The sequence below is a fragment of the Salvelinus fontinalis genome, chromosome 19, assembly GCF_029448725.1.
Source record: "Salvelinus fontinalis isolate EN_2023a chromosome 19, ASM2944872v1, whole genome shotgun sequence".
NCBI lineage: Eukaryota > Metazoa > Chordata > Actinopteri > Salmoniformes > Salmonidae > Salvelinus > Salvelinus fontinalis.
Window position 1 is genome coordinate 54,187,916 of NC_074683.1, and position 26,795 is coordinate 54,214,710.

Sequence of the window (26,795 nt, forward strand, 5' to 3'; positions counted from 1 at the left end):
CGCTCATTTTTGCAACGTGTTATTTTTGTATTCTTCATTTGTCAGGTAAAATGTTTATTTGAACTCACATATCATGATCTGGGATAATGATAGGCAAAGTTTTAGGCTTTATATTAATAATAAAATGCAATTTTTTTCCTACTTTTTTAAGCACGACTGAACAGAGAGCCTTTTGGGAGCCAAACGTCTCATTTAGGTGAAAAGAGCTAAATGATCTGTCTCACTGAAAATACTCTGCCCATCACTATTACCTGTGTATTCCCAGGCCTGTTTTGAGGACCTGATCCAGTTCATGTCCAGTGGCCCCTCTCACATCCTGGTGGTCTCTCAGAGGGAGGGGTCAGGTCATGTGGTGCCAGCATGGAGGGAGTTCATTGGTCCAGCAGACATAGAGGAAGCCAGGAGGGATAAACCTGAGAGGTACAGTTAAAAATATGACATACTTCTGATCCAGAAACAGACTCCTAATCCAGAAACACAGCCCTAATCCAGAAACACAGCCCTAATCCAGAAACACAGCCCTAATCCAGAAACACAGCCCTAATCCAGAAACACAGCCCTATAATCCAGAAACACAGCCCTAATCCAGAAACACAGCCCTAATCCAGAAACACTGTCCTAATCCAGAAACACAGCCCTAATCCAGAAATACTGTCTTAATCCAGAAATACAGTCCTAATCCAGAAACACTGTCCTAATCCAGAAACACTGTCCTAATCCAGAAACACAGAAACACAGCCCTAATCCAGAAACACAGCCCTAATCCAGAAACACAGCCCTAATCCAGAAACACAGCCCTATAATCCAGAAACACAGCCCTAATCCAGAAACACAGCCCTAATCCAGAAACACAGCCCTAATCCAGAAACACAGCCCTATAATCCAGAAACACAGCCCTAATCCAGAAACACAGCCCTAATCCAGAAACACAGCCCTAATCCAGAAACACAGCCCTATAATCCAGAAACACAGCCCTAATCCAGAAACATACTCCTAATCCAGAAACACAACCCTAATCCAGAAACACAGCCCTAATCCAGAAACACAGCACTAATCCAGAAACACAGCCCTATATTCCAGAAACACAGCCCTAATCCAGAAACACAGCCCTAATCCAGAAACAGACTCCTAATCCAGAAACACAGCCCTAATCGAGAAACACAGCCCTAATCCAGAAACAAAGCCCTATAATCCAGAAACACAGCCCTAATCCAGAAACACAGCCCTAATCGAGAAACACAGCCCTAATCCAGAAATACTGTCTTAATCCAGAAATACAGTCCTAATCCAGAAACACGGCCCTAATCCAGAAACATGGTCCTAATCCAGAAACACTCCTAATCCAGAAACATGGTCCTAGTCCAGAAACACTCCTTATCCAGAAACACAGCCCTAATCCAGAAACACAGCCCTAATCCAGAAACACAGCCCTAATCCAGAAACACAGCCCTAATCCATAAACACAGCCCTAATCCAGAAACACAGCCCTATAATCCAGAAACACAGCCCTAATCCAGAAACACAGTCCTAATCCAGAAACACTGTCCTAATCCAGAAACACAGCCCTAATCCAGAAACACAGCCCTAATCCAGAAACACTGTCCTAATCCAGAAACACAGCCCTAATCCAGAAACACTGTCCTAATCCAGAAACACTGTCCTAATCCAGAAACACTGTCCTATAGTCCAAAAACACAGCCCTATAATCCAGAAACACAGCCCTAATCCAGAAACACAGCCCTAATCCAGAAACACAGCCCTAATCCAGAAACACAGCCCTAATCCAGAAACACAGCCCTAATCCAGAAACACAGCCCTAATCCAGAAACACAGCCCTAATCCAGAAACACAGCCCTATAATCCAGAAACACAGCCCTAATCCAGAAACACAGCCCTAATCCAGAAACACAGCCCTAATCCAGAAACACAGCCCTAATCCAGAAACACAGCCCTAATCCAGAAACACAGCCCTAATCCAGAAACACAGCCCTAATCCAGAAACACAGCCCTAATCGAGAAACACAGCCCTAATCCAGAAACAAAGCCCTATAATCCAGAAACACAGCCCTAATCGAGAAACACAGCCCTAATCCAGAAATACTGTCTTAATCCAGAAATACAGTCCTAATCCAGAAACACAGTCCTAATCCAGAAACACGGCCCTAATCCAGAAACATGGTCCTAATCCAGAAACACTCCTAATCCAGAAACATGGTCCTAGTCCAGAAACACTCCTTATCCAGAAACACAGCCCTAATCCAGAAACACAGCCCTAATCCAGAAACACAGCCCTAATCCAGAAACACAGCCCTAATCCAGAAACACAGCCCTAATCCAGAAACACAGCCCTATAATCCAGAATCACAGCCCTAATCCAGAAACACAGCCCTAATCCAGAAACACAGCCCTAATCCAGAAACACTGTCCTAATCCAGAAACACTGTCCTAATCCAGAAACACTGTCCTATAGTCCAAAAACACAGCCCTATAATCCAGAAACACATCCCTAATCCAGAAACACAGCCCTAATCCAGAAACACAGCCCTAATACAGAAACACAGCCCTAATCCAGAAACACAGCCCTAATCCAGAAACACAGCCCTATAATCCAGAAACACAGCCCTATAATCCAGAAACACAGCCCTAATCCAGAAACACAGCCCTAATCCAGAAACACAGCCCTAATCTAGAAACACAGCCCTAATCCAGAAACACAGCCCTAATCCAGAAACATACTCCTAATCCAGAAACACAACCCTAATCCAGAAACACAGCCCTAATCCAGAAACACAGCACTAATCCAGAAACACAGCCCTATATTCCAGAAACACAGCCCTAATCCAGAAACACAGCCCTAATCCAGAAACAGACTCCTAATCCAGAAACACAGCCCTAATCGAGAAACACAGCCCTAATCCAGAAACAAAGCCCTATAATCCAGAAACACAGCCCTAATCCAGAAACACAGCCCTAATCGAGAAACACAGCCCTAATCCAGAAATACTGTCTTAATCCAGAAACACAGTCCTAATCCAGAAACACGGCCCTAATCCAGAAACATGGTCCTAATCCAGAAACACTCCTAATCCAGAAACATGGTCCTAGTCCAGAAACACTCCTTATCCAGAAACACAGCCCTAATCCAGAAACACAGCCCTAATCCAGAAACACAGCCCTAATCCAGAAACACAGCCCTAATCCATAAACACAGCCCTAATCCAGAAACACAGCCCTATAATCCAGAAACACAGCCCTAATCCAGAAACACAGCCCTAATCCAGAAACACTGTCCTAATCCAGAAACACAGCCCTAATCCAGAAACACAGCCCTAATCCAGAAACACTGTCATAATCCAGAAACACAGCCCTAATCCAGAAACACTGTCCTAATCCAGAAACACTGTCCTAATCCAGAAACACTGTCCTATAGTCCAAAAACACAGCCCTATAATCCAGAAACACAGCCCTAATCCAGAAACACAGCCCTAATCCAGAAACACAGCCCTAATCCAGAAACACAGCCCTAATCCAGAAACACAGCCCTAATCCAGAAACACAGCCCTAATCCAGAAACACAGCCCTATAATCCAGAAACACAGCCCTAATCCAGAAACACAGCCCTAATCCAGAAACACAGCCCTAATCCAGAAACACAGCCCTAATCCAGAAACACAGCCCTAATCCAGAAACACAGCCCTAATCCAGAAACACAGCCCTAATCCAGAAACACAGCCCTAATCCAGAAACACAGCCCTAATCGAGAAACACAGCCCTAATCCAGAAACAAAGCCCTATAATCCAGAAACACAGCCCTAATCGAGAAACACAGCCCTAATCCAGAAATACTGTCTTAATCCAGAAATACAGTCCTAATCCAGAAACACAGTCCTAATCCAGAAACACGGCCCTAATCCAGAAACATGGTCCTAATCCAGAAACACTCCTAATCCAGAAACATGGTCCTAGTCCAGAAACACTCCTTATCCAGAAACACAGCCCTAATCCAGAAACACAGCCCTAATCCAGAAACACAGCCCTAATCCAGAAACACAGCCCTAATCCAGAAACACAGCCCTAATCCAGAAACACAGCCCTATAATCCAGAAACACAGCCCTAATCCAGAAACACAGCCCTAATCCAGAAACACAGCCCTAATCCAGAAACACAGCCCTATATTCCAGAAACACAGCCCTAATCCAGAAACACAGCCCTAATCCAGAAACAGACTCCTAATCCAGAAACACAGCCCTAATCGAGAAACACAGCCCTAATCCAGAAACAAAGCCCTATAATCCAGAAACACAGCCCTAATCCAGAAACACAGCCCTAATCCAGAAACACAGCCCTAATCCAGAAATACTGTCTTAATCCAGAAATACAGTCCTAATCCAGAAACACAGTCCTAATCCAGAAACACAGTCCTAATCCAGAAACACAGCCCTATAATCCAGAAACACAGCCCTAATCCAGAAACACAGCCCTAATCCAGAAATACTGTCTTAATCCAGAAATACAGTCCTAATCCAGAAACACAGTCCTAATCCAGAAACACAGTCCTAATCCAGAAACACGGCCCTAATCCAGAAACATGGTCCTAATCCAGAAACACTCCTAATCCAGAAACATGGTCCTAGTCCAGAAACACTCCTTATCCAGAAACACAGCCCTAATCCAGAAACACAGCCCTAATCCAGAAACAAAGCCCTATAATCCAGAAACACAGCCCTAATCCAGAAACACAGCCCTAATCCAGAAACACAGCCCTAATCCAGAAATACTGTCTTAATCCAGAAATACAGTCCTAATCCAGAAACACAGTCCTAATCCAGAAACACAACCCTAATCCAGAAACAAAGCCCTATAATCCAGAAACACAGCCCTAATCCAGAAACACAGCCCTATAATCCAGAAACACAGCCCTATAATCCAGAAACACAGCCCTAATCCAGAAACACAGCCCTAATCCAGAAACACAGCCCTAATCCAGAAACACAGCCCTAATCCAGAAACATACTCCTAATCCAGAAACACAACCCTAATCCAGAAACACAGCCCCAATCCAGAAACACAGCCCTAATCCAGAAACACAGCCCTAATCCAGAAACACAGCCCTAATCCAGAAACAGACTCCTAATCCAGAAACACAGCCCTAATCGAGAAACACAGCCCTAATCCAGAAACAAAGCCCTATAATCCAGAAACACAGCCCTAATCCAGAAACACAGCCCTAATCGAGAAACACAGCCCTAATCCAGAAATACTGTCTTAATCCAGAAATACAGTCCTAATCCAGAAACACAGTCCTAATCCAGAAACACAGCCCTAATCCAGAAACATGGTCCTAATCCAGAAACACTCCTAATCCAGAAACATGGTCCTAGTCCAGAAACACTCCTTATCCAGAAACACAGCCCTAATCCAGAAACAGCCCTAATCCAGAAACACAGTCCTAATCCAGAAACACAGCCCTAATCCAGAAACACAGCCCTAATCCAGAAACACAGCCCTATAATCCAGAAACACAGCCCTAATCCAGAACACAGCCCTAATCCAGAAACACTGTCCTAATCCAGAAACACAGCCCTAATCGAGAAACACAGCCCTAATCCAGAAACAAAGCCCTATAATCCAGAAACACAGCCCTAATCCAGAAACACTGTCCTATAATCCAGAAACACAGTCCTAATCCAGAAACACAGCCCTAATCCAGAAACACAGCCCTATAATCCAGAAACACAGTCCTAATCCAGAAACACAGCCCTAATCCAGAAACATGGTCCTAATCCAGAAACACTCCTAATCCAGAAACATGGTCCTAGTCCAGAAACACTCCTTATCCAGAAACACAGCCCTAATCCAGAAACAGCCCTAATCCAGAAACACAGCCCTAATCCAGAAACACAGTCCTAATCCAGAAACACAGCCCTAATCCAGAAACACAGCCCTATAATCCAGAAACACAGCCCTAATCCAGAACACAGCCCTAATCCAGAAACACTGTCCTAATCCAGAAACACTGTCCTAATCCAGAAACACTGTCCTATAATCCAGAAACATAGCCCTATAATCCAGAAACACAGCCCTAATCCAGAAACACATCCCTAATCCAGAAACACAGCCCTAATCCAGAAACACAGCCCTAATCCAGAAACACAGCCCTAATCCAGAAACACAGCCCTATAATCCAGAAACACAGCCCTAATCCAGAAACACAGCCCTATATTCCAGAAACACAGCCCTATATTCCAGAAACACAGCCCTAATCCAGAAACACAGCCCTAATCCAGAAACAGACTCCTAATCCAGAAACACAGCCCTAATCCAGAAACACAGCCCTAATCCAGAAACAAAGCCCTATAATCCAGAAACACAGCCCTAATCCAGAAACACAGCCCTAATCCAGAAACACAGCCCTAATCCAGAAACATGTTCCTAATCCAGAAACTCAGTCCTAATATTAAAGGGACATAAATTCAATATACAGTATAAACATTTGATGGTTTTTAATTTCAAATAGTGGTATATATCTGTGTACAACACATAGATGCTTAGTTTGAGGGCTGTGTGGACATTCACTTCACTGAATGAAGACAGCATGTATCTACACAGACTGTTGCTCCAACAGAACAGACACACCCAACGTTCCTCTGCTGATTATCCTCACTGGTCACCAGCAGAGTAACCATCTGTCCTCCTATTTTCCTTCCCATCCTCTCTCCTCTCCTCCCCTTCCTCTCCCCTCCTCTTTCTCCTCTCCCTCCTTCTCTCCCCACCTCCTTCCCTTCCTCTCCCCTCCTCTGTCTCCTCTCCCTCCTTCTCTCCCCACCTCCTTCCCTTTTTCTACCCTTCTCTGTCTCCTCTCCCTCCTTCTCTCCCCTCCTCCTTCCCTTCCTCTCCCCTCCTCTGTCTCCTCTCCCTCCTTCCCTCCCCACCTCCTTCCCTTGCTCTCCCCTCCTCTGTCTCCTCTCCCTCCTTCTCTCCCCTCCTTCCCTTCCTCTCCCCTCCTCTGTCTCCTCTCCCTCCTTCTCTCCCCTCCTTCCCTTCCTCTCCCCTCCTCTGTCTCCTCTCCCTCCTTCTCTCCCCTCCTTCCCTTCCTCTCCCCTCCTCTGTCTCCTCTCCCTCCTTCTCTCCCCACCTCCTTCCCTTCCTCTCCCCTCCTCTGTCTCCTCTCCCTCCTTCTTCTCCTCCCTCCCTCCCTTCCTCTCCCCTCCTCTGTCTCCTCTCCCACCTTCTCTCCCCTCCTTCCCTTCCTCTCCCCTCCTCTGTCTCCTCTCCCTCCTTCTTCTCCTCCTTCCCTTCCTCTCCCCTCCTCTGTCTCCTCTCCCTCCTTCTCTCCCCTCCTCCTTCCCTTCCTCTACCCTTCTCTGTCTCCTCTCCCTCCTTCTCTCCCCTCCTCCTTCCTCTACCCTTCTCTGTCTCCTCTTCCTCCTTCTCTCCCCTCCTCCTTCCCTTCCTCTCCCCTCCTCTGTCTCCTCTCCCTCCTTCTCTCCCCACCTCCTTCCCTTCCTCTACCCTTCTCTGTCTCCTCTCCCTCCTTCTTCTCCTCCCTCCCTCCCTTCCTCTCCCCTCCTCTGTCTCCTCTCCCACCTTCTCTCCCCTCCTTCCCTTCCTCTCCCCTCCTCTGTCTCCTCTCCCTCCTTCTTCTCCTCCTTCCCTTCCTCTCCCCTCCTCTGTCTCCTCTCCCTCCTTCTCTCCCCTCCTCCTTCCCTTCCTCTACCCTTCTCTGTCTCCTCTCCCTCCTTCTCTCCCCTCCTCCTTCCTCTACCCTTCTCTGTCTCCTCTTCCTCCTTCTCTCCCCTCCTCCTTCCCTTCCTCTCCCCTCCTCTGTCTCCTCTCCCTCCTTCTCTCCCCACCTCCTTCCCTTCCTCTACCCTTCTCTGTCTCCTCTCCCTCCTTCTCTCCCCTCCTCCTTCCCTTCCTCTCCCCTCCTCTGTCTCCTCTCCCTCCTTCTCTCCCCACCTCCTTCCCTTCCTCTACCCTTCTCTGTCTCCTCTCCCTCCTTCTCTCCCCTCCTCCTTCCCTTCCTCTCCCCTCCTCTGTCTCCTCTCCCTCCTTCTCTCCCCACCTCCTTCCCTTCCTCTACCCTTCTCTGTCTCCTCTCCCTCCTTCCTCTCCTCCCTCCCTCCCTTCCGCCTCCCTCCTCCCTCCCCTAGCCTACGTGCCCTGTATGGCAGTGAAACCCTGTTCAACGCGCTCCACGGTAGTGACGACAGCCATCAGGCCAGGAGGGAGCTGGCCTTCTTCTTCCCCAGCTTCAGGACTTCTTCCCGGGCAGAGCAGCACGAGGAGGAAGGGCGAGTGGAGAGGACACTGGCTCTCATCCGACCCGACCTCGCCAGGGAGAGCAGAGGTGGGCGGCGTGCCAATTACTGTACACATCACACGTCTGTTTCTAAAATCAGCATATCAGCATCACAGGCCAGTTCTGGATTTAGTGAAGAAGTCATTTGCGTTCTGAGATTTTCAAGGTTTCATCCTCACACCGTTTAGTCATTTATTAGAGATTCAAAATGTTTTTCTGACAACTGAAAGAAATGTCAGAAATAGTCTGAAGGCAAATTGAAGCATCATTTTGATGACCTTTTCTAAAGTATTGTGTTTCAGATGAGGTCTGGTCTGGTCTCCATGAGGTCTGGTCTCCATGAGGCTGGCTTCAGTATTATTTTCTGTTCCAGATCTGGTCTGGTCTCCAGATGAGACCTGGTCTCCATGAGGCTGGCTTCAGTATTATTTTCTGTTCCAGATGAGATCTGGTCTCCATGAGGCTGGCTTCAGTATTATTTTCTGTTCCAGATGAGATCTGGTCTCCATGAGACTGGCTTCAGTATTATTTTCTGTTCCAGATGAGATCTGGTCTCCATGAGACTGGCTTCAGTATTATTTTCTGTTCCAGATGAGATCTGGTCTCCATGAGACTGGCTTCAGTATTATTTTCTGTTCCAGATGAGATCTGGTCTCCATGAGACTGGCTTCAGTATTATTTTCTGTTCCAGATGAGATCTGGTCTCCATGAGACTGGCTTCAGTATTATTTTCTGTTCCAGATGAGATCTGGTCTCCATGAGGTCTGGTCTCCAGATGAGACCTGGTCTCCATGAGGTCTGGTCTCCAGATGAGACCTGGTCTCCATGAGGCTGGCTTCAGTATTATTTTCTGTTCCAGATGAGACCTGGTCTCCATGAGACTGGCTTCAGTATTATTTTCTGTTCCAGATGAGATCTTGTCTCGTATCCATGAGACTGGCTTCAGTATTATTTTCTGTTCCAGATGAGATCTTGTCTCGTCTCCATGAGGCTGGCTTCACTGTGTCTCTCCAGAGAGAGGTGATATTAACAGAGGAACAGGCCAGATGGTTCTACAGACGACATGTTGACCAGGACTACTTCCCTGCCCTACTGCACAACATGACCAGGTAACCATCTGACAAATGAAACACAAGAGAAATACAAAGCAAGATCACAAATCAACTACCAACTTGGCACTCACACAAAATCAGTGGTCTTTATAAGACCCACGGCCCTGTTATCCCCCCTAATCCACTATTCCCCCTAGTCTATTATTCCCCCCTAGTCTATTATTCCCCCTAGTCTATTATTCCCCCCTAGTCCACTATTCCCCCTAGTCTATTATTCCCCATAGTCTATTATTCCCCCTAGTCTATTATTCCCCCTAGTCTATTATTCCCCCCTAGTCTATTATTCCCCCTAGTCTATTATTCCCCCTAGTCTATTATTCCCCCTAGTCTATTATTCCCCCCTAGTCTATTATTCCCCCTAGTCTATTATTCCCCCTAGTCCACTATTCCCCCTAGTCTATTATTCCCCATAGTCTATTATTCCCCATAGTCTATTATTCCCCCTAGTCTATTATTCCCCCCTAGTCTATTATTCCCCCTAGTCTATTATTCCCCCTAGTCTATTATTCCCCACTAGTCTATTATTCCCCCTAGTCCACTATTCCCCCTAGTCTATTATTCCCCCTAGTCTATTATTCCCCCTAGTCCACTATTCCCCCTAGTCTATTATTCCCCCTGGTCTATTATTCCCCCCTAGTCTATTATTCCCCCCTAGTCTATTATTCCCCCTAGTCTATTATTCCCCCTAGTCTATTATTCCCCCTAGTCTATTATTCCCCCCTAGTCTATTATTCCCCCTAGTCTATTATTCCCCCTAGTCTATTATCCCCCCTAGTCTATTATTCCCCCTAGTCTATTATTCCCCACTAGTCTATTATTCCCCACTAGTCTATTATTCCTCCTAGTCTATTATTCCCCCCTAGTCTATTATTCCCCCTAGTCTATTATTCCCCCTAGTCCATTATCCCCCCCTAGTCTATTATTCCCCCTAGTCTATTATTCCCCCTAGTCTATTATTCCCCACTAGTCTATTATTCCCCCTAGTCCACTATTCCCCCTAGTCTATTATTCCCCCTAGTCTATTATTCCCCACTAGTCTATTATTCCCCCTAGTCCACTATTCCCCCTAGTCTATTATTCCCCCTAGTCTATTATTCCCTACTAGTCTATTATTCCCCCTAGTCCACTATTCCCCATAGTCTATTATTCCCCCCTAGTCTATTACTCTCCCCTAGTCTATTATTCCTCCTAGTCTATTATTCCCCCCTAGTCTATTATTCCCCCTAGTCTATTATTCCCCCTAGTCCATTATCCCCCCCTAGTCTATTATTCCCCCTAGTCTATTATTCCCCCTAGTCTATTATTCTCCACTAGTCTATTATTCCCCCTAGTCCACTATTCCCCCTAGTCTATTATTCCCCCTAGTCTATTATTCCCCCTGGTCTATTATTCCCCCTAGTCTATTATTCCCCCTAGTCTATTATTCCCCCTAGTCTATTATTCCCCCCTAGTCTTTTATTCCCCCTGGTCTATTATTCCCCCTAGTCTATTATTCCCCCATAGTCTATTATTCCCCCCTAGTCTATTATTCCCCCTAGTCTATTATTCCCCCTAGTCTATTATTCCCCCTAGTCTATTATTCCCCCTAGTCTATTATTCCCCCATAGTCTATTATTCCCCCTAGTCTATTATTCCCCCTAGTCTATTATCCCCCCTAGTCTATTATTCCCCCTAGTCTATTATTCCCCCCTAGTCTATTATTCCCCCTAGTCTATTATTCCCCCCTAGTCTATTATTCCCCCTAGTCTATTACTCCCCCCTAGTCTATTATTCCTCCTAGTCTATTATTCCTCCCTAGTCTATTATTCCCCCTAGTCTATTATTCCCCCTAGTCCATTATCCCCCCCTAGTCTATTATTCCCCCTAGTCTATTATTCCCCCTGGTCTATTATTCCCCCTGGTCTATTATTCCCCCCTAGTCTATTATTCCCCCTAGTCTATTATTCCCCCTAGTCTATTATTCCCCATAGTCTATTATTCCCCCTAGTCTATTATTCCCCCCTAGTCTATTATTCCCCCTAGTCTATTATTCCCCCCTAGTCTATTATTCCCAATAGTCTATTATTCCTCCTAGTCTATTATTCCCCGCTAGTCTATTATTCCCCCCTAGTCTATTATTCCCCCTAGTCTATTATTCCCCCCTAGTCTATTATTCCCCCTAGTCTATTATTCCCCCCTAGTCTATTATTCCCCCCTAGTCTATTATTCCCCCCTAGTCTATTATTCCCCCCTAGTCTATTATTCCCCCCTAGTCTATTATTCCCACTTGTCTATTATTCCCCCTAGTCTATTATTCCCCCCTAGTCTATTATTCCCCCTAGTCTATTATTCCCCCCTAGTCTATTATTCCCCCTAGTCTATTATTCCCCCTAGTCTATTATTCCCACTAGTCTATTATTCCCCCCTAGTCTATTATTCCCCCTAGTCTATTATTCCCCCCTAGTCTATTATTCCCCCTAGTCTTTTATTCCCCCCTAGTCTATTATTCCCCCCTAGTCTATTATTCCCCCTAGTCTATTATTCCCCCCTAGTCTATTATTCCCCCTAGTCTATTATTCCCCCCTAGTCTATTATTCCCCCTAGTCTATTATTCCCCCCTAGTCTATTATTCCCCCCTAGTCTATTATTCCCCCTAGTCTATTATTCCCCCCTAGTCTATTATTCCCCCCTAGTCTATTATTCCCCCTAGTCTATTATTCCCCCTAGTCTATTATTCCCCCTAGTCTATTATTCCCCCCTAGTCTATTATTCCCCCCTAGTCTATTATTCCCCCTAGTCTATTATTCCCCCTAGTCTATTATTTCCCCTAGTCTATTATTCCCCCCTAGTCTTTTATTCCCCCCTAGTCTATTATTCCCCCTAGTCTATTATTCCCCCTAGTCTATTATTCCCCCCTAGTCTATTATTCCCCCTAGTCTATTATTCCCCCCTAGTCTATTATTCCCCCTAGTCCACTATTCCCCCTAGTCTATTATTCCCCCTAGTCTATTATTCCCCCCTAGTCTATTATTCCCCCTAGTCTATTATTCCCACTAGTCTATTATTCCCCCTAGTCTATTTTTCCCCCCTAGTCTATTATTCCCCCCTAGTCTATTATTCCCCCTAGTCTATTATTCCCCCTAGTCTATTATTCCCCCTAGTCTATTATTCCCCCTAGTCTATTATTCCCACTAGTCTATTATTCCCCCCTAGTCTATTATTCCCCCTAGTCTATTATTCCCCCCTAGTCTATTATTCCCCCTAGTCTATTATTCCCCCCTAGTCTATTATTCCCCCCTAGTCTATTATTCCCCCTAGTCTATTATTCCCCCCTAGTCTATTATTCCCCCTAGTCTATTATTCCCCCCTAGTCTATTATTCCCCCTAGTCTATTATTCCCCCCTAGTCTATTATTCCCCCCTAGTCTATTATTCCCCCTAGTCTATTATTCCCCCCTAGTCTATTATTCCCCCTAGTCTATTATTCCCCCTAGTCTATTATTCCCCCTAGTCTATTATTCCCCCTAGTCTATTATTCCCCCCTAGTCTATTATTCCCCCCTAGTCTATTATTCCCCCTAGTCTATTATTTCCCCTAGTCTATTATTTCCCCTAGTCTATTATTCCCCCCTAGTCTATTATTCCCCCCTAGTCTATTATTCCCCCTAGTCTATTATTCCCCCTAGTCTATTATTCCCCCTAGTCTATTATTCCCCCTAGTCTATTATTCCCCCCTAGTCTATTATTCCCCCTAGTCTATTATTCCCCCCTAGTCTATTATTCCCCCTAGTCTATTATTCCCCCTAGTCTATTATTTCCCCTAGTCTATTATTCCCACTAGTCTATTATTCCCCCCTAGTCTATTATTCCCCCTAGTCTATTATTCCCACTAGTCTATTATTCCCCCCTAGTCTATTATTCCCCCTAGTCTATTATTCCCCCCTAGTCTATTATTTCCCCTAGTCCACTATTCCCCACTAGTCTGTTATTCCCCCCTAGTCTATTATTCCCCCTAGTCTATTATTCTCCCCTAGTCTATTATTCCCCCTAGTCTATTACTCCCCCTAGTCTATTATTCCCCCCTAGTCTATTATTCCCCCTAGTCTATTATTCCCCCTAGTCTATTACTCCCCACTAGTCTATTATTCCCCCTAGTCTATTATTCCCCCTAGTCTATTATTCCCCCTAGTCTATTATTCCCCCTAGTCTATTATTCCCCCTAGTCTATTATTCCCCCTAGTCCACTATTCCCCCTAGTCTATTATTCCCCCCTAGTCTATTATTCCCCCTAGTCTATTATTCCCCCTAGTCTATTATTCCCACTAGTCTATTATTCCCCCTAGTCTATTATTCCCCCTAGTCTATTATTCCCCCTAGTCTATTATTCCCCCTAGTCTATTATTCCCCCCTAGTCTATTATTCCCACTAGTCTATTATTCCCCCCTAGTCTATTATTCCCCCTAGTCTATTATTCCCACTAGTCTATTATTCCCCCCTAGTCTATTATTCCCCCTAGTCTATTATTCCCACTAGTCTATTATTCCCACTAGTCTATTATTCCCCCTAGTGTATTATTCCCCCTAGTCTATTATTCCCCACTAGTCTATTATTCCCCACTAGTCTATTATTCTCCCCTAGTCTATTATTCCCCCTAGTCTATTATTCCCACTAGTCTATTATTCCCCTATTATTCCCACTAGTCTATTATTCCCCCCTAGTCTATTATTCCCCCCTAGTCTATTATTCCCCCTAGTCTATTATTCTCCCCTAGTCTATTATTCCCCCTAGTCTATTATACCCCCTAGTCTATTATTCCCCTATTATTCCCACTAGTCTATTATTCCCCCCTAGTCTATTATTCCCCCCTAGTCTATTATTCCCCCTAGTCTATTATTCCCCCTAGTCTATTATTCCGACCTAGTCTATTATTCCCCCTAGTCTATTACTCCCCCCTAGTCTATTATTCCTCCTAGTCTATTATTCCCCCTAGTCCACTATTCCCCCTAGTCTATTATTCCCCATAGTCTATTATTCCCCCCTAGTCTATTATTCCCCCTAGTCTATTATTCCCCGTAGTCTATTATTCCCCCTAGTCTATTATTCCCCCCTAGTCTATTATTCCCCCTAGTCTATTATTCCCCACTAGTCTATTATTCCCCACTAGTCTATTATTCCCCCTAGTCTATTATTCCCCACTAGTCTATTATTCCCCACTAGTCTATTATTCCCCCTAGTCTATTATTCCCCCCTAGTCTATTATTCCCCCTAGTCTATTATTCCCCACTAGTCTATTATTCCCCCCTAGTCTATTATTACCCCCTAGTCTATTATTCCCCCCTAGTCTATTATTCCCACTAGTCTATTATTCCCCCTAGTCTATTATTCCCCCCTAGTCTATTATTCCCCCCTAGTCTATTATTCCCCCTAGTCTATTATTCCCCCCTAGTCTATTATTCCCCCTAGTCTATTATTCCCCCTAGTCTATTATTCCCCCTAGTCTATTATTCCCACTAGTCTATTATTCCCCCCTAGTCTATTATTCCCCTAGTCTATTATTCCCCCCTAGTCTATTATTCCCCCTAGTCTATTATTCCCCCCTAGTCTATTATTCCCCCCTAGTCTATTATTCCCCCTAGTCTATTATTCCCCCCTAGTCTATTATTCCCCCTAGTCTATTATTCCCCCCTAGTCTATTATTCCCCCTAGTCTATTATTCCCCCCTAGTCTATTATTCCCCCCTAGTCTATTATTCCCCCTAGTCTATTATTCCCCCCTAGTCTATTATTCCCCCTAGTCTATTATTCCCCCTAGTCTATTATTCCCCCTAGTCTATTATTCCCCCTAGTCTATTATTCCCCCCTAGTCTATTATTCCCCCTAGTCTATTATTCCCCCTAGTCTATTATTTCCCCTAGTCTATTATTCCCCCCTAGTCTTTTATTCCCCCCTAGTCTATTATTCCCCCTAGTCTATTATTCCCCCTAGTCTATTATTCCCCCTAGTCTATTATTCCCCCCTAGTCTATTATTCCCCCTAGTCTATTATTCCCCCCTAGTCTATTATTCCCCCTAGTCCACTATTCCCCCTAGTCTATTATTCCCCCTAGTCTATTATTCCCCCTAGTCTATTATTCCCACTAGTCTATTATTCCCCCTAGTCTATTTTTCCCCCCTAGTCTATTATTCCCCCCTAGTCTATTATTCCCCCTAGTCTATTATTCCCCCTAGTCTATTATTCCCCCTAGTCTATTATTCCCCCTAGTCTATTATTCCCACTAGTCTATTATTCCCCCCGAGTCTATTATTCCCCCTAGTCTATTATTCCCCCCTAGTCTATTATTCCCCCTAGTCTATTATTCCCCCCTAGTCTATTATTCCCCCCTAGTCTATTTTTCCCCCTAGTCTATTATTCCCCCCTAGTCTATTATTCCCCCTAGTCTATTATTCCCCCCTAGTCTATTATTCCCCCTAGTCTATTATTCCCCCCTAGTCTATTATTCCCCCCTAGTCTATTATTCCCCCTAGTCTATTATTCCCCCCTAGTCTATTATTCCCCCTAGTCTATTATTCCCCCTAGTCTATTATTCCCCCTAGTCTATTATTCCCCCTAGTCTATTATTCCCCCCTAGTCTATTATTCCCCCCTAGTCTATTATTCCCCCTAGTCTATTATTCCCCCTAGTCTATTATTTCCCCTAGTCTATTATTCCCCCCTAGTCTATTATTCCCCCCTAGTCTATTATTCCCCCTAGTCTATTATTCCCCCTAGTCTATTATTCCCCCTAGTCTATTATTCCCCCTAGTCTATTATTCCCCCTAGTCTATTATTCCCCCCTAGTCTATTATTCCCCCTAGTCTATTATTCCCCCCTAGTCTATTATTCCCCCTAGTCTATTATTCCCCCTAGTCTATTATTTCCCCTAGTCTATTATTCCCCCTAGTCTATTATTCCCCCCTAGTCTATTATTCCCCCTAGTCTATTATTCCCACTAGTCTATTATTCCCCCTAGTCTATTATTCCCCCCTAGTCTATTATTCCCCCTAGTCCACTATTCCCCACTAGTCTGTTATTCCCCCCTAGTCTATTATTCCCCCTAGTCTATTATTCTCCCCTAGTCTATTATTCCCCCTAGTCTATTACTCCCCCTAGTCTATTATTCCCCCCTAGTCTATTATTCCCCCTAGTCTATTATTCCCCCTAGTCTATTACTCCCCACTAGTCTATTATTCCCCCTAGTCTATTATTCCCCCTAGTCTATTATTCCCCCTAGTCTATTATTCCCCCTAGTCTATTATTCCCCCTAGTCTATTATTTCCCCTAGTCCACTATTCCCCCTAGTCTATTATTCCCCCCTAGTCTATTATTCCCCCTAGTCTATTATTCCCCCTAGTCTATTATTCCCACTAGTCTATTATTCCCCCTAGTCTATTCCCCCTAGTCTATTATTCCCCCTAGTCTATTATTCCCCCTAGTCTATTATTCCCCCCTAGTCTATTATTCCCACTAGTCTATTATTCCCCCCTAGTCTATTATTCCCCCTAGTCTATTATTCCCACTAGTCTATTATTCCCCCCTAGTCTATTATTCCCCCTAGTCTATTATTCCCACTAGTCTATTATTCCCACTAGTCTATTATTCCCCCTAGTCTATTATTCCCCCTAGTCTATTATTCCCCACTAGTCTATTATTCCCCACTAGTCTATTATTCTCCCCTAGTCTATTATTCCCCCTAGTCTATTATTCCCACTAGTCTATTATTCCCCTATTATTCCCACTAGTCTATTATTCCCCCCTAGTCTATTATTCCCCCCTAGTCTATTATTCCCCCTAGTCTATTATTCTCCCCTAGTCTATTATTCCCCCTAGTCTATTATACCCCCTAGTCTATTATTCCCCTATTATTCCCACTAGTCTATTATTCCCCCCTAGTCTATTATTCCCCCCTAGTCTATTATTCCCCCTAGTCTATTATTCCCCCTAGTCTATTATTCCCCCCTAGTCTATTATTCCCCCTAGTCTATTACTCCCCCCTAGTCTATTATTCCTCCTAGTCTATTATTCCCCCTAGTCCACTATTCCCCCTAGTCTATTATTCCCCATAGTCTATTATTCCCCCCTAGTCTATTATTCCCCCTAGTCTATTATTCCCCCTAGTCTATTATTCCCCCTAGTCTATTATTCCCCCCTAGTCTATTATTCCCCCTAGTCTATTATTCCCCACTAGTCTATTATTCCCCACTAGTCTATTATTCCCCCTAGTCTATTATTCCCCACTAGTCTATTATTCCCCACTAGTCTATTATTCCCCCTAGTCTATTATTCCCCCCTAGTCTATTATTCCCGCTAGTCTATTATTCCCCACTAGTCTATTATTCCCCCCTAGTCTATTATTCCCCCCTAGTCTATTATTCCCCCCTAGTCTATTATTCCCACTAGTCTATTATTCCCCCTAGTCTATTATTCCCCCCTAGTCTATTATTCCCCCCTAGTCTATTATTCCCCCTAGTCTATTATTCCCCCCTAGTCTATTATTCCCCCTAGTCTATTATTCCCCCTAGTCTATTATTCCCCCTAGTCTATTATTCCCACTAGTCTATTATTCCCCCCTAGTCTATTATTCCCCCTAGTCTATTATTCCCCCCTAGTCTATTATTCCCCCTAGTCTATTATTCCCCCCTAGTCTATTATTCCCCCCTAGTCTATTATTCCCCCTAGTCTATTATTCCCCCCTAGTCTATTATTCCCCCTAGTCTATTATTCCCCCCTAGTCTATTATTCCCCCTAGTCTATTATTCCCCCCTAGTCTATTATTCCCCCCTAGTCTATTATTCCCCCTAGTCTATTATTCCCCCCTAGTCTATTATTCCCCCTAGTCTATTATTCCCCCCTAGTCTATTATTCCCCCCATGTCTATTATTCCCCCTAGTCTATTATTCCCCCCTAGTCTATTATTCCCCCTAGTCTATTATTCCCCCCTAGTCTATTATTCCCCCTAGTCTATTATTCCCCCTAGTCTATTATTCCCCCTAGTCTATTATTCCCCCTAGTCTATTATTCCCCCTAGTCTATTATTCCCCCCTAGTCTATTATTCCCCCCTAGTCTATTATTCCCCCTAGTCTATTATTTCCCCTAGTCTATTATTCCCCCCTAGTCTATTATTCCCCCCTAGTCTATTATTCCCCCTAGTCTATTATTCCCCCTAGTCTATTATTCCCCCTAGTCTATTATTCCCCCCTAGTCTATTATTCCCCCTAGTCTATTATTCCCCCCTAGTCTATTATTCCCCCCTAGTCTATTATTCCCCCTAGTCCACTATTCCCCCTAGTCTATTATTCCCCCTAGTCTATTATTCCCCCCTAGTCTATTATTCCCCCTAGTCTATTATTCCCCCCTAGTCTATTATTCCCCCTAGTCTATTATTCCCCCCTAGTCTATTATTCCCCCCTAGTCTATTATTCCCCCCTAGTCTATTATTCCCACTAGTCTATTATTCCCCCCTAGTCTATTATTCCCCCTAGTCTATTATTCCCCCTAGTCTATTATTCCCCCCTAGTCTATTATTCCCCCCTAGTCTATTATTCCCCCTAGTCCACTATTCCCCCTAGTCTATTATTCCCCCTAGTCTATTATTCCCCCCTAGTCTATTATTCCCTCTAGTCTATTATTCCCCCCTAGTCTATTATTCCCCCTAGTCTATTATTCCCCCCTAGTCTATTATTCCCCCCTAGTCTATTATTCCCCCCTAGTCTATTATTCCCACTAGTCTATTATTCCCCCCTAGTCTATTATTCCCCCTAGTCTATTATTCCCCCTAGTCTATTATTCCCACTAGTCTATTATTCCCCCTAGTCTATTATTCCCCCTAGTCTATTATTCCCCCCTAGTCTATTATTCCCCTAGTCTGTTATTCCCCCCTAGTCTATTATTCCCCCTAGTCTATTATTCTCCCCTAGTCTATTATTCCCCCTAGTCTATTACTCCCCCTAGTCTATTATTCCCCCTAGTCTATTATTCCCCACTAGTCTATTATTCCCCCCTAGTCTATTATTCCCCTAGTCTATTATTCCCCCTAGTCTATTATTCCCCCTAGTCTATTATTCCCCCTAGTCTATTATTCCCCCTAGTCTATTATTCCCCCCTAGTCTATTATTCCCCTGGTCTATTATTCCCCCTAGTCTATTATTCCCCCTAGTCTATTATTCCCCCCTAGTCTATTATTCCCCACTAGTCTATTATTCCCCACTAGTCTATTATTCCCCCTAGTCTATTATTCCCCCTAGTCTATTATTCCCCCTAGTCTATTATTCCCTCTAGTCTATTATTCCCCCTAGTCTATTATTCCCCCTAGTCTATTATTTCCCCTAGTCTATTATTCCCCACTAGTCTATTATTCCCCCTAGTCCACTATTCCCCATTGTCTATTATTCCCCCCTAGTCTATTATTCCCCCCTAGTCTATTATTCCCACTAGTCTATTATTCCCCCTAGTCTATTATTCCCCCCTAGTCTATTATTCCCCCTAGTCTATTATTCCCCCCTAGTCTATTATTCCCCCTAGTCTATTATTCCCCCTAGTCTATTATTCCCCCCTAGTCTATTATTCCCCCTAGTCCACTATTCCCCATAGTCTATTATTCCCACTAGTCTATTATTCCCCCTAGTCTATTATCCCCCCCTAGTCTATTATTCCCCCCTAGTCTATTATTCCCCCCTAGTCTATTATTCCCCCTAGTCTATTATTCCCCCCTAGTCTATTATTCCCCCTAGTCTATTATTCCCCCCTAGTCTATTATTCCCCCTAGTCTATTATTCCCCCTAGTCTATTATTCCCCATAGTCTATTATTCCCTCTAGTCTATTATTTCCCCTAGTCTATTATTCCCCCTAGTCTATTATTCCCCCCTAGTCTATTATTCCCCCTAGTCTATTATTCCCCCTAGTCTATTATTCCCTCCTAGTCTATTATTCCCCCTAGTCTATTATTCCCCCTAGTCTATTATTCCCCCTAGTCTATTATTCCCCCCTAGTCTATTATTCCCCACTAGTCTATTATTCCCCCCTAGTCTATTATTCCCCCTAATCTATTATTCCCCCCTAGTCTATTATTCCCCCCTAGTCTATTATTCCCCCCTAGTCTATTATTCCCCCCTAGTCTATTATTCCCCCCTAGTCTATTATTCCCTCTAGTCTATTATTCCCCCTAGTCTATTATTCCCCCCTAGTCTATTATTCCCCCTAGTCTATTATTCCCCCTAGTCTATTATTCCCCCCTAGTCTATTATTCCCCCTAGTCTATTATTCCCCCTAGTCTATTATTCCCCCCTAGTCTATTATTCCCCCTGGTCTATTATTCCCCCTAGTCTATTATTCCCCCCTAGTCTATTATTCCCCCTAGTCTATTATTCCCCATAGTCTATTATTCCCCACTAGTGTATTATTCCCCCCTAGTCTATTATTCCCCACTAGTCTATTATTCCCCCTAGTCTATTATTCCCCACTAGTCTATTATTCCCCCCTAGTCTATTATTCCCCCCTAGTCTATTATTCCCCCTAGTCTATTATTCCCCCTAGTCTATTATTCCCCCAAGTCTATTATTCCCCCCTAGTCTATTATTCCCCCCTAGTCTATTATTCCCCCCTAGTCTATTATTCCCCCCTAGTCTATTATTCCCCCGTAGTCTATTATTCCCTCTAGTCTATTATTCCCCCCTAGTCTATTATTCCCTCTAGTCTATTATTCCCCCTAGTCTATTATTCCCCCTAGTCTATTATTCCCCCCTAGTCTATTATTCCCCCTAGTCTATTATTCCCCCCTAGTCTATTATTCCCCCCTAGTCTATTATTCCCCCCTAGTCTATTATTCCCCCCTAGTCTATTATTCCCCCTAGTCTATTATTCCCCCCTAGTCTATTATTCCCCCCTAGTCTATTATTCCCCCCTAGTCTATTATTCCCCCCTAGTCTATTATTCCCCCCTAGTCTATTATTCCCCCTAGTCTATTACTCCCCCCTAGTCTATTATTCCCCCTAGTCTATTATTCCCCCCTAGTCTATTATTCCCCCCTAGTCTATTATTCCCCCTAGTCTATTATTCCCCCCTAGTCTATTATTCCCCCTAGTCTATTATTCCCCCTTGTCTATTATTCCCACTAGTCTATTATTCCCCCCTAGTCTATTATTCCCCCCTAGTGTATTATTCCCCCTAGTCTATTATTCCCCCCTAGTCTATTATTCCCCCTAGTCTATTATTCCCCCCTAGTCTATTATTCCCCCCTAGTCTATTATTCCCCCCTAGTCTATTATTCCCCCCTAGTCTATTATTCCCCCTAGTCTATTATTCCCCCCTAGTCTATTATTCCCCCCTAGTCTATTATTCCCCCCTAGTCTATTATTCCCCCCTAGTCTATTATTCCCCCCTAGTCTATTATTCCCCCTAGTCTATTACTCCCCCCTAGTCTATTATTCCCCCTAGTCTATTATTCCCCCCTAGTCTATTATTCCCCCCTAGTCTATTATTCCCCCTAGTCTATTATTCCCCCCTAGTCTATTATTCCCCCTAGTCTATTATTCCCCCTAGTCTATTATTCCCACTAGTCTATTATTCCCCCCTAGTCTATTATTCCCCCCTAGTGTATTATTCCCCCTAGTCTATTATTCCCCCTGGTCTATTATTCCCCCTAGTCTATTATTCCCCCCTAGTCTATTATTCCCCCCTAGTCTATTATTCCCCCCTAGTCTATTATTCCCCCCTAGTCTATTATTCCCCCTAGTCTATTATTCCCCCTGGTCTATTATTCCCCCTAGTCTATTATTCCCCCTAGTCTATTATTCCCACTAGTCTATTATTCCCCCCTAGACTATTATTCCCCCTAGTCTATTATTCCCCCTGGTCTATTATTCCCCCTAGTCTATTATTCCCACTAGTCTATTATCCCCACTAGTCTATTATTCCCCCCTAGTCTATTATTCCCCCCTAGTCTATTATTCCCCCTAGTCCACTATTCCCCCTAGTCTATTATTCCCCCTAGTCCACTATTCCCCATAGTCTATTATTCCCACTAGTCTATTATTCCCCCTAGTCTATTATTCCCCCCTAGTCTATTATTCCCCCTAGTCTATTATTCCCCCCTAGTCTATTATTCCCCCTAGTCTATTATTCCCCCTAGTCTATTATTCCCCCCTAGTCTATTATTCCCCCTAGTCCACTATTCCCCATAGTCTATTATTCCCACTAGTCTATTATTCCCCCTAGTCTATTATCCCCCCCTAGTCTATTATTCCCCCCTAGTCTATTATTCCCCCCTAGTCTATTATTCCCCCTAGTCTATTATTCCCCCCTTGTCTATTATTCCCCCTAGTCTATTATTCCCCCCTAGTCTATTATTCCCCCTAGTCTATTATTCCCCCTAGTCTATTATTCCCCATAGTCTATTATTCCCTCTAGTCTATTATTTCCCCTAGTCTATTATTCCCCCTAGTCTATTATTCCCCCCTAGTCTATTATTCCCCCTAGTCTATTATTCCCCCTAGTCTATTATTCCCTCCTAGTCTATTATTCCCCCTAGTCTATTATTCCCCCTAGTCTATTATTCCCCCTAGTCTATTATTCCCCCCTAGTCTATTATTCCCCACTAGTCTATTATTCCCCCCTAGTCTATTATTCCCCCTAATCTATTATTCCCCCCTAGTCTATTATTCCCCCCTAGTCTATTATTCCCCCCTAGTCTATTATTCCCCCCTAGTCTATTATTCCCCCCTAGTCTATTATTCCCTCTAGTCTATTATTCCCCCTAGTCTATTATTCCCCCCTAGTCTATTATTCCCCCTAGTCTATTATTCCCCCTAGTCTATTATTCCCCCCTAGTCTATTATTCCCCCTAGTCTATTATTCCCCCTAGTCTATTATTCCCCCCTAGTCTATTATTCCCCCTGGTCTATTATTCCCCCTAGTCTATTATTCCCCCCTAGTCTATTATTCCCCCTAGTCTATTATTCCCCATAGTCTATTATTCCCCACTAGTCTATTATTCCCCCCTAGTCTATTATTCCCCACTAGTCTATTATTCCCCCTAGTCTATTATTCCCCACTAGTCTATTATTCCCCCCTAGTCTATTATTCCCCCCTAGTCTATTATTCCCCCTAGTCTATTATTCCCCCTAGTCTATTATTCCCCCAAGTCTATTATTCCCCCCTAGTCTATTATTCCCCCCTAGTCTATTATTCCCCCCTAGTCTATTATTCCCCCCTAGTCTATTATTCCCCCGTAGTCTATTATTCCCTCTAGTCTATTATTCCCCCCTAGTCTATTATTCCCTCTAGTCTATTATTCCCCCTAGTCTATTATTCCCCCTAGTCTATTATTCCCCCCTAGTCCACTATTCCCCCTAGTCTATTATTCCCCACTAGTCTATTATTCCCCCCTAGTCTATTATTCCCCCTAGTCTATTATTCCCCATAGTCTATTATTCCCCCTAGTCTATTATTCCCCCCTAGTCTATTATTCCCCACTAGTCTATTATTCCCCCCTAGTCTATTATTCCCCCTAGTCTATTATTCCCTCTAGTCTATTATTCCCCCTAGTCTATTATTCCCCCCTAGTCTATTATTCCCCACTAGTCTATTATTCCCCACTAGTCTATTATTCCCCCCTAGTCTATTATTCCCCCCTAGTCTATTATTCCCCCCTAGTCTATTATTCCCCCATAGTCTATTATTCCCCCTAGTCTATTATTCCCCCTAGTCTATTATTCCCCCTAGTCTATTATTCCCCCATAGTCTATTATTCCCCCTAGTCTATTATTCCCCCATAGTCTATTATTCCCACTAGTCTATTATTCCCCCTAGTCTATTATTCCCCCTAGTCTATTATCCCCCCTAGTCTATTATTCCCCCTAGTCTATTATTCCCCCTAGTCTATTATTCCCCCTAGTCTATTATTCCCCCCTAGTCTATTATTCCCCCTAGTCTATTATTCCCCCCTAGTCTATTATTCCCCCCTGGTCTATTATTCCCCCCTAGTCTATTATTCCCCACTAGTCTATTATTCCCCCTAGTCTATTATTCCCCCATAGTCTATTATTCCCCCTAGTCTATTATTCCCCCCTAGTCTATTATTCCCCCTAGTCTATTATTCCCACTAGTCCACTATTCCCCCCTAGTCTATTATTCCCCCTAGTCTATTATTCCCCCTAGTGTATTATTCCCCCTAGTCTATTATTCCCCCTAGTCTATTATTCCCCCTAGTCTATTATTCCCCCTAGTGTATTATTCCCCCTAGTCTATTATTCCCCCTAGTGTATTATTCCCACTAGTCTATTATTCCCCCTAGTCCACTATTCCCCCCTAGTCTATTATTCCCCCTAGTCTATTATTCCCCCTAGTCTATTATTCCCCCTAGTCTATTATTCCCCGTATTCTATCTAGTCTCTAGTATGTTATTCTTGTTGACTGTATTTCTGTTACAGTGGTCCTGTGTTGGCTCTGGCCCTGGCCAGGACAGGAGCTGTGGACCACTTGAGGAACCTTCTGGGCCCTAAAGACGTCAGCAAGGCCAGGGAGGAGCAGCCCGACTGGTACGACTTGCTCTCATAAAGAGCACTACTTATTACCAGGTCCCATAGTACTCTGTTTATTACCAGGTCCCGTAGGACTCTGTTTATTACCAGGTCCCGTAGGACTCTGTTTATTACCAGGTCCCGTAGGACTCTGTTTATTACCAGGTCCCGTAGGACTCTGTTTATTACCAGGACTCTGTTTATTACCAGGTCCCGTAGGACTCTGTTTATTACCAGGTCCCGTAAGACTCTGTTTATTACCAGGTCTCTGTTTATTACCAGGTCCCGTAGGACTCTGTTTATTACCAGGTCCCGTAGGACTCTGTTTATTACCAGGTCCCGTAGGACTCTGTTTATTACCAGGTCCCGTAGGACTCTGTTTATTACCAGGTCCCGTAGGACTCTGTTTATTACCAGGTCCCTCTGTTTATTACCAGGTCCCGTAGGTCTCTGTTTATTACCAGGTCTCTGTTTATTACCAGGTCCCGTAGGACTCTGTTTATTACCAGGTCCCGTAGGACTCTGTTTATTACCAGGTCCAGTAGGACTCTGTTTATTACCAGGTCCCGTAGGACTCTGTTTATTACCAGGTCCCGTAGGACTCTGTTTATTACCAGGTCCCGTAGGACTCTGTTTATTACCAGGTCCCGTAAGACTCTGTTTATTACCAGGTCCCGTAGGACTCTGTTTATTACCAGGTCCAGTAGGACTCTGTTTATTACCAGGTCCCTCTGTTTATTACCAGGTCCCGTAGGTCTCTGTTTATTACCAGGTCTCTGTTTATTACCAGGTCTCGTAGGTCTCTGTTTATTACCAGGTCTCTGTTTATTACCAGGTCCCGTAGGACTCTGTTTATTACCAGGTCCCGTAGGACTCTGTTTATTACCAGGTCCCGTAGGACTCTGTTTATTACCAGGTCCCTCTGTTTATTACCAGGTCCCGTAGGACTCTGTTTATTACCAGGTCCCGTAGGACTCTGTTTATTACCAGGTCCCGTAGGACTCTGTTTATTACCTCTGCTCAGAAGTAATGTGTATATACACTGAGTGGACAAAACATTAAGAACAGTCTATGTTGCTGGTGAATTTAACCAAGCATGTTTAAAATGTATCCTGCCCCACAAGAGGAAGCAATGTGCTGGGCCATGTACACTGGGTGGACTGGACAAAACATTAGGAACACCTGCTCTTTCCATGACATAGGTTTCACCTTGATTCACCTGGTCAGTCTATGATCCCTAATTGATGTCACTTGTTAAATCCACTTCAATCAGTGTAGATGAAGGGGAGGAGACACGCTGAAGAAGGATGTTTAAGCCTTGAGACAATTGAGACATGGATTGTGTATCTGTGCCATTCAGAGGGTGAACGGGCAAGACGAGATGTAAGTGCCTTTAAAATGGGTATGGTAGTACGTGCCAGGCGCATCGGTTTGTGTCAAGAACTGCAACGCTGCTGGGGTTTTTCCACGCTCAACAGTTTCCTGTCTGTATCAAGAATGGTCCACCACCCAAAGGACATCCAGACAACTGGACACAACTGTGGGAAGCATTGGAGTCAACATGGTCCACCACCCAAAGGACATCCAGACATCTGGACACAACTGTGGGAAGCATTGGAGTCAACTAGGGCTGTCCCCGACTAAAATAAATCGTGGTCGACCGAGAGTCGTCTGTTAGGAAGGTGTTGTTAATGTTTTATACACTCAGTGTTTACAGAAGGGAAACATCCCTGGACAAGAAAACACTTTTCAGCTATTATAATTGTATTGTATTGGTATTTATTAGGGATCCCCATTAGCTACTCTTCCTGGGGTTTATTAGGGATCCCCATTAGGTGTATTTGTATTTATT

At 44.1% G+C, this 26,795-nt stretch overlaps 1 protein-coding gene across 1 annotated transcript in view; it reads left to right on the forward strand.

The window, feature by feature from the left end:
- The window catches only part of nme9 (NME/NM23 family member 9), an 82,729-nt gene that overhangs the window by 5,923 nt on the left and 50,011 nt on the right, over positions 1-26,795 (forward strand). The window contains exons 8-11 of the mRNA XM_055871952.1: positions 266-420; positions 8,155-8,351; positions 9,268-9,412; positions 24,854-24,961. Coding sequence (XP_055727927.1) covers positions 266-420; positions 8,155-8,351; positions 9,268-9,412; positions 24,854-24,961 — 605 coding nt within the window. The remainder of the gene's footprint in view (positions 1-265; positions 421-8,154; positions 8,352-9,267; positions 9,413-24,853; positions 24,962-26,795) is intronic.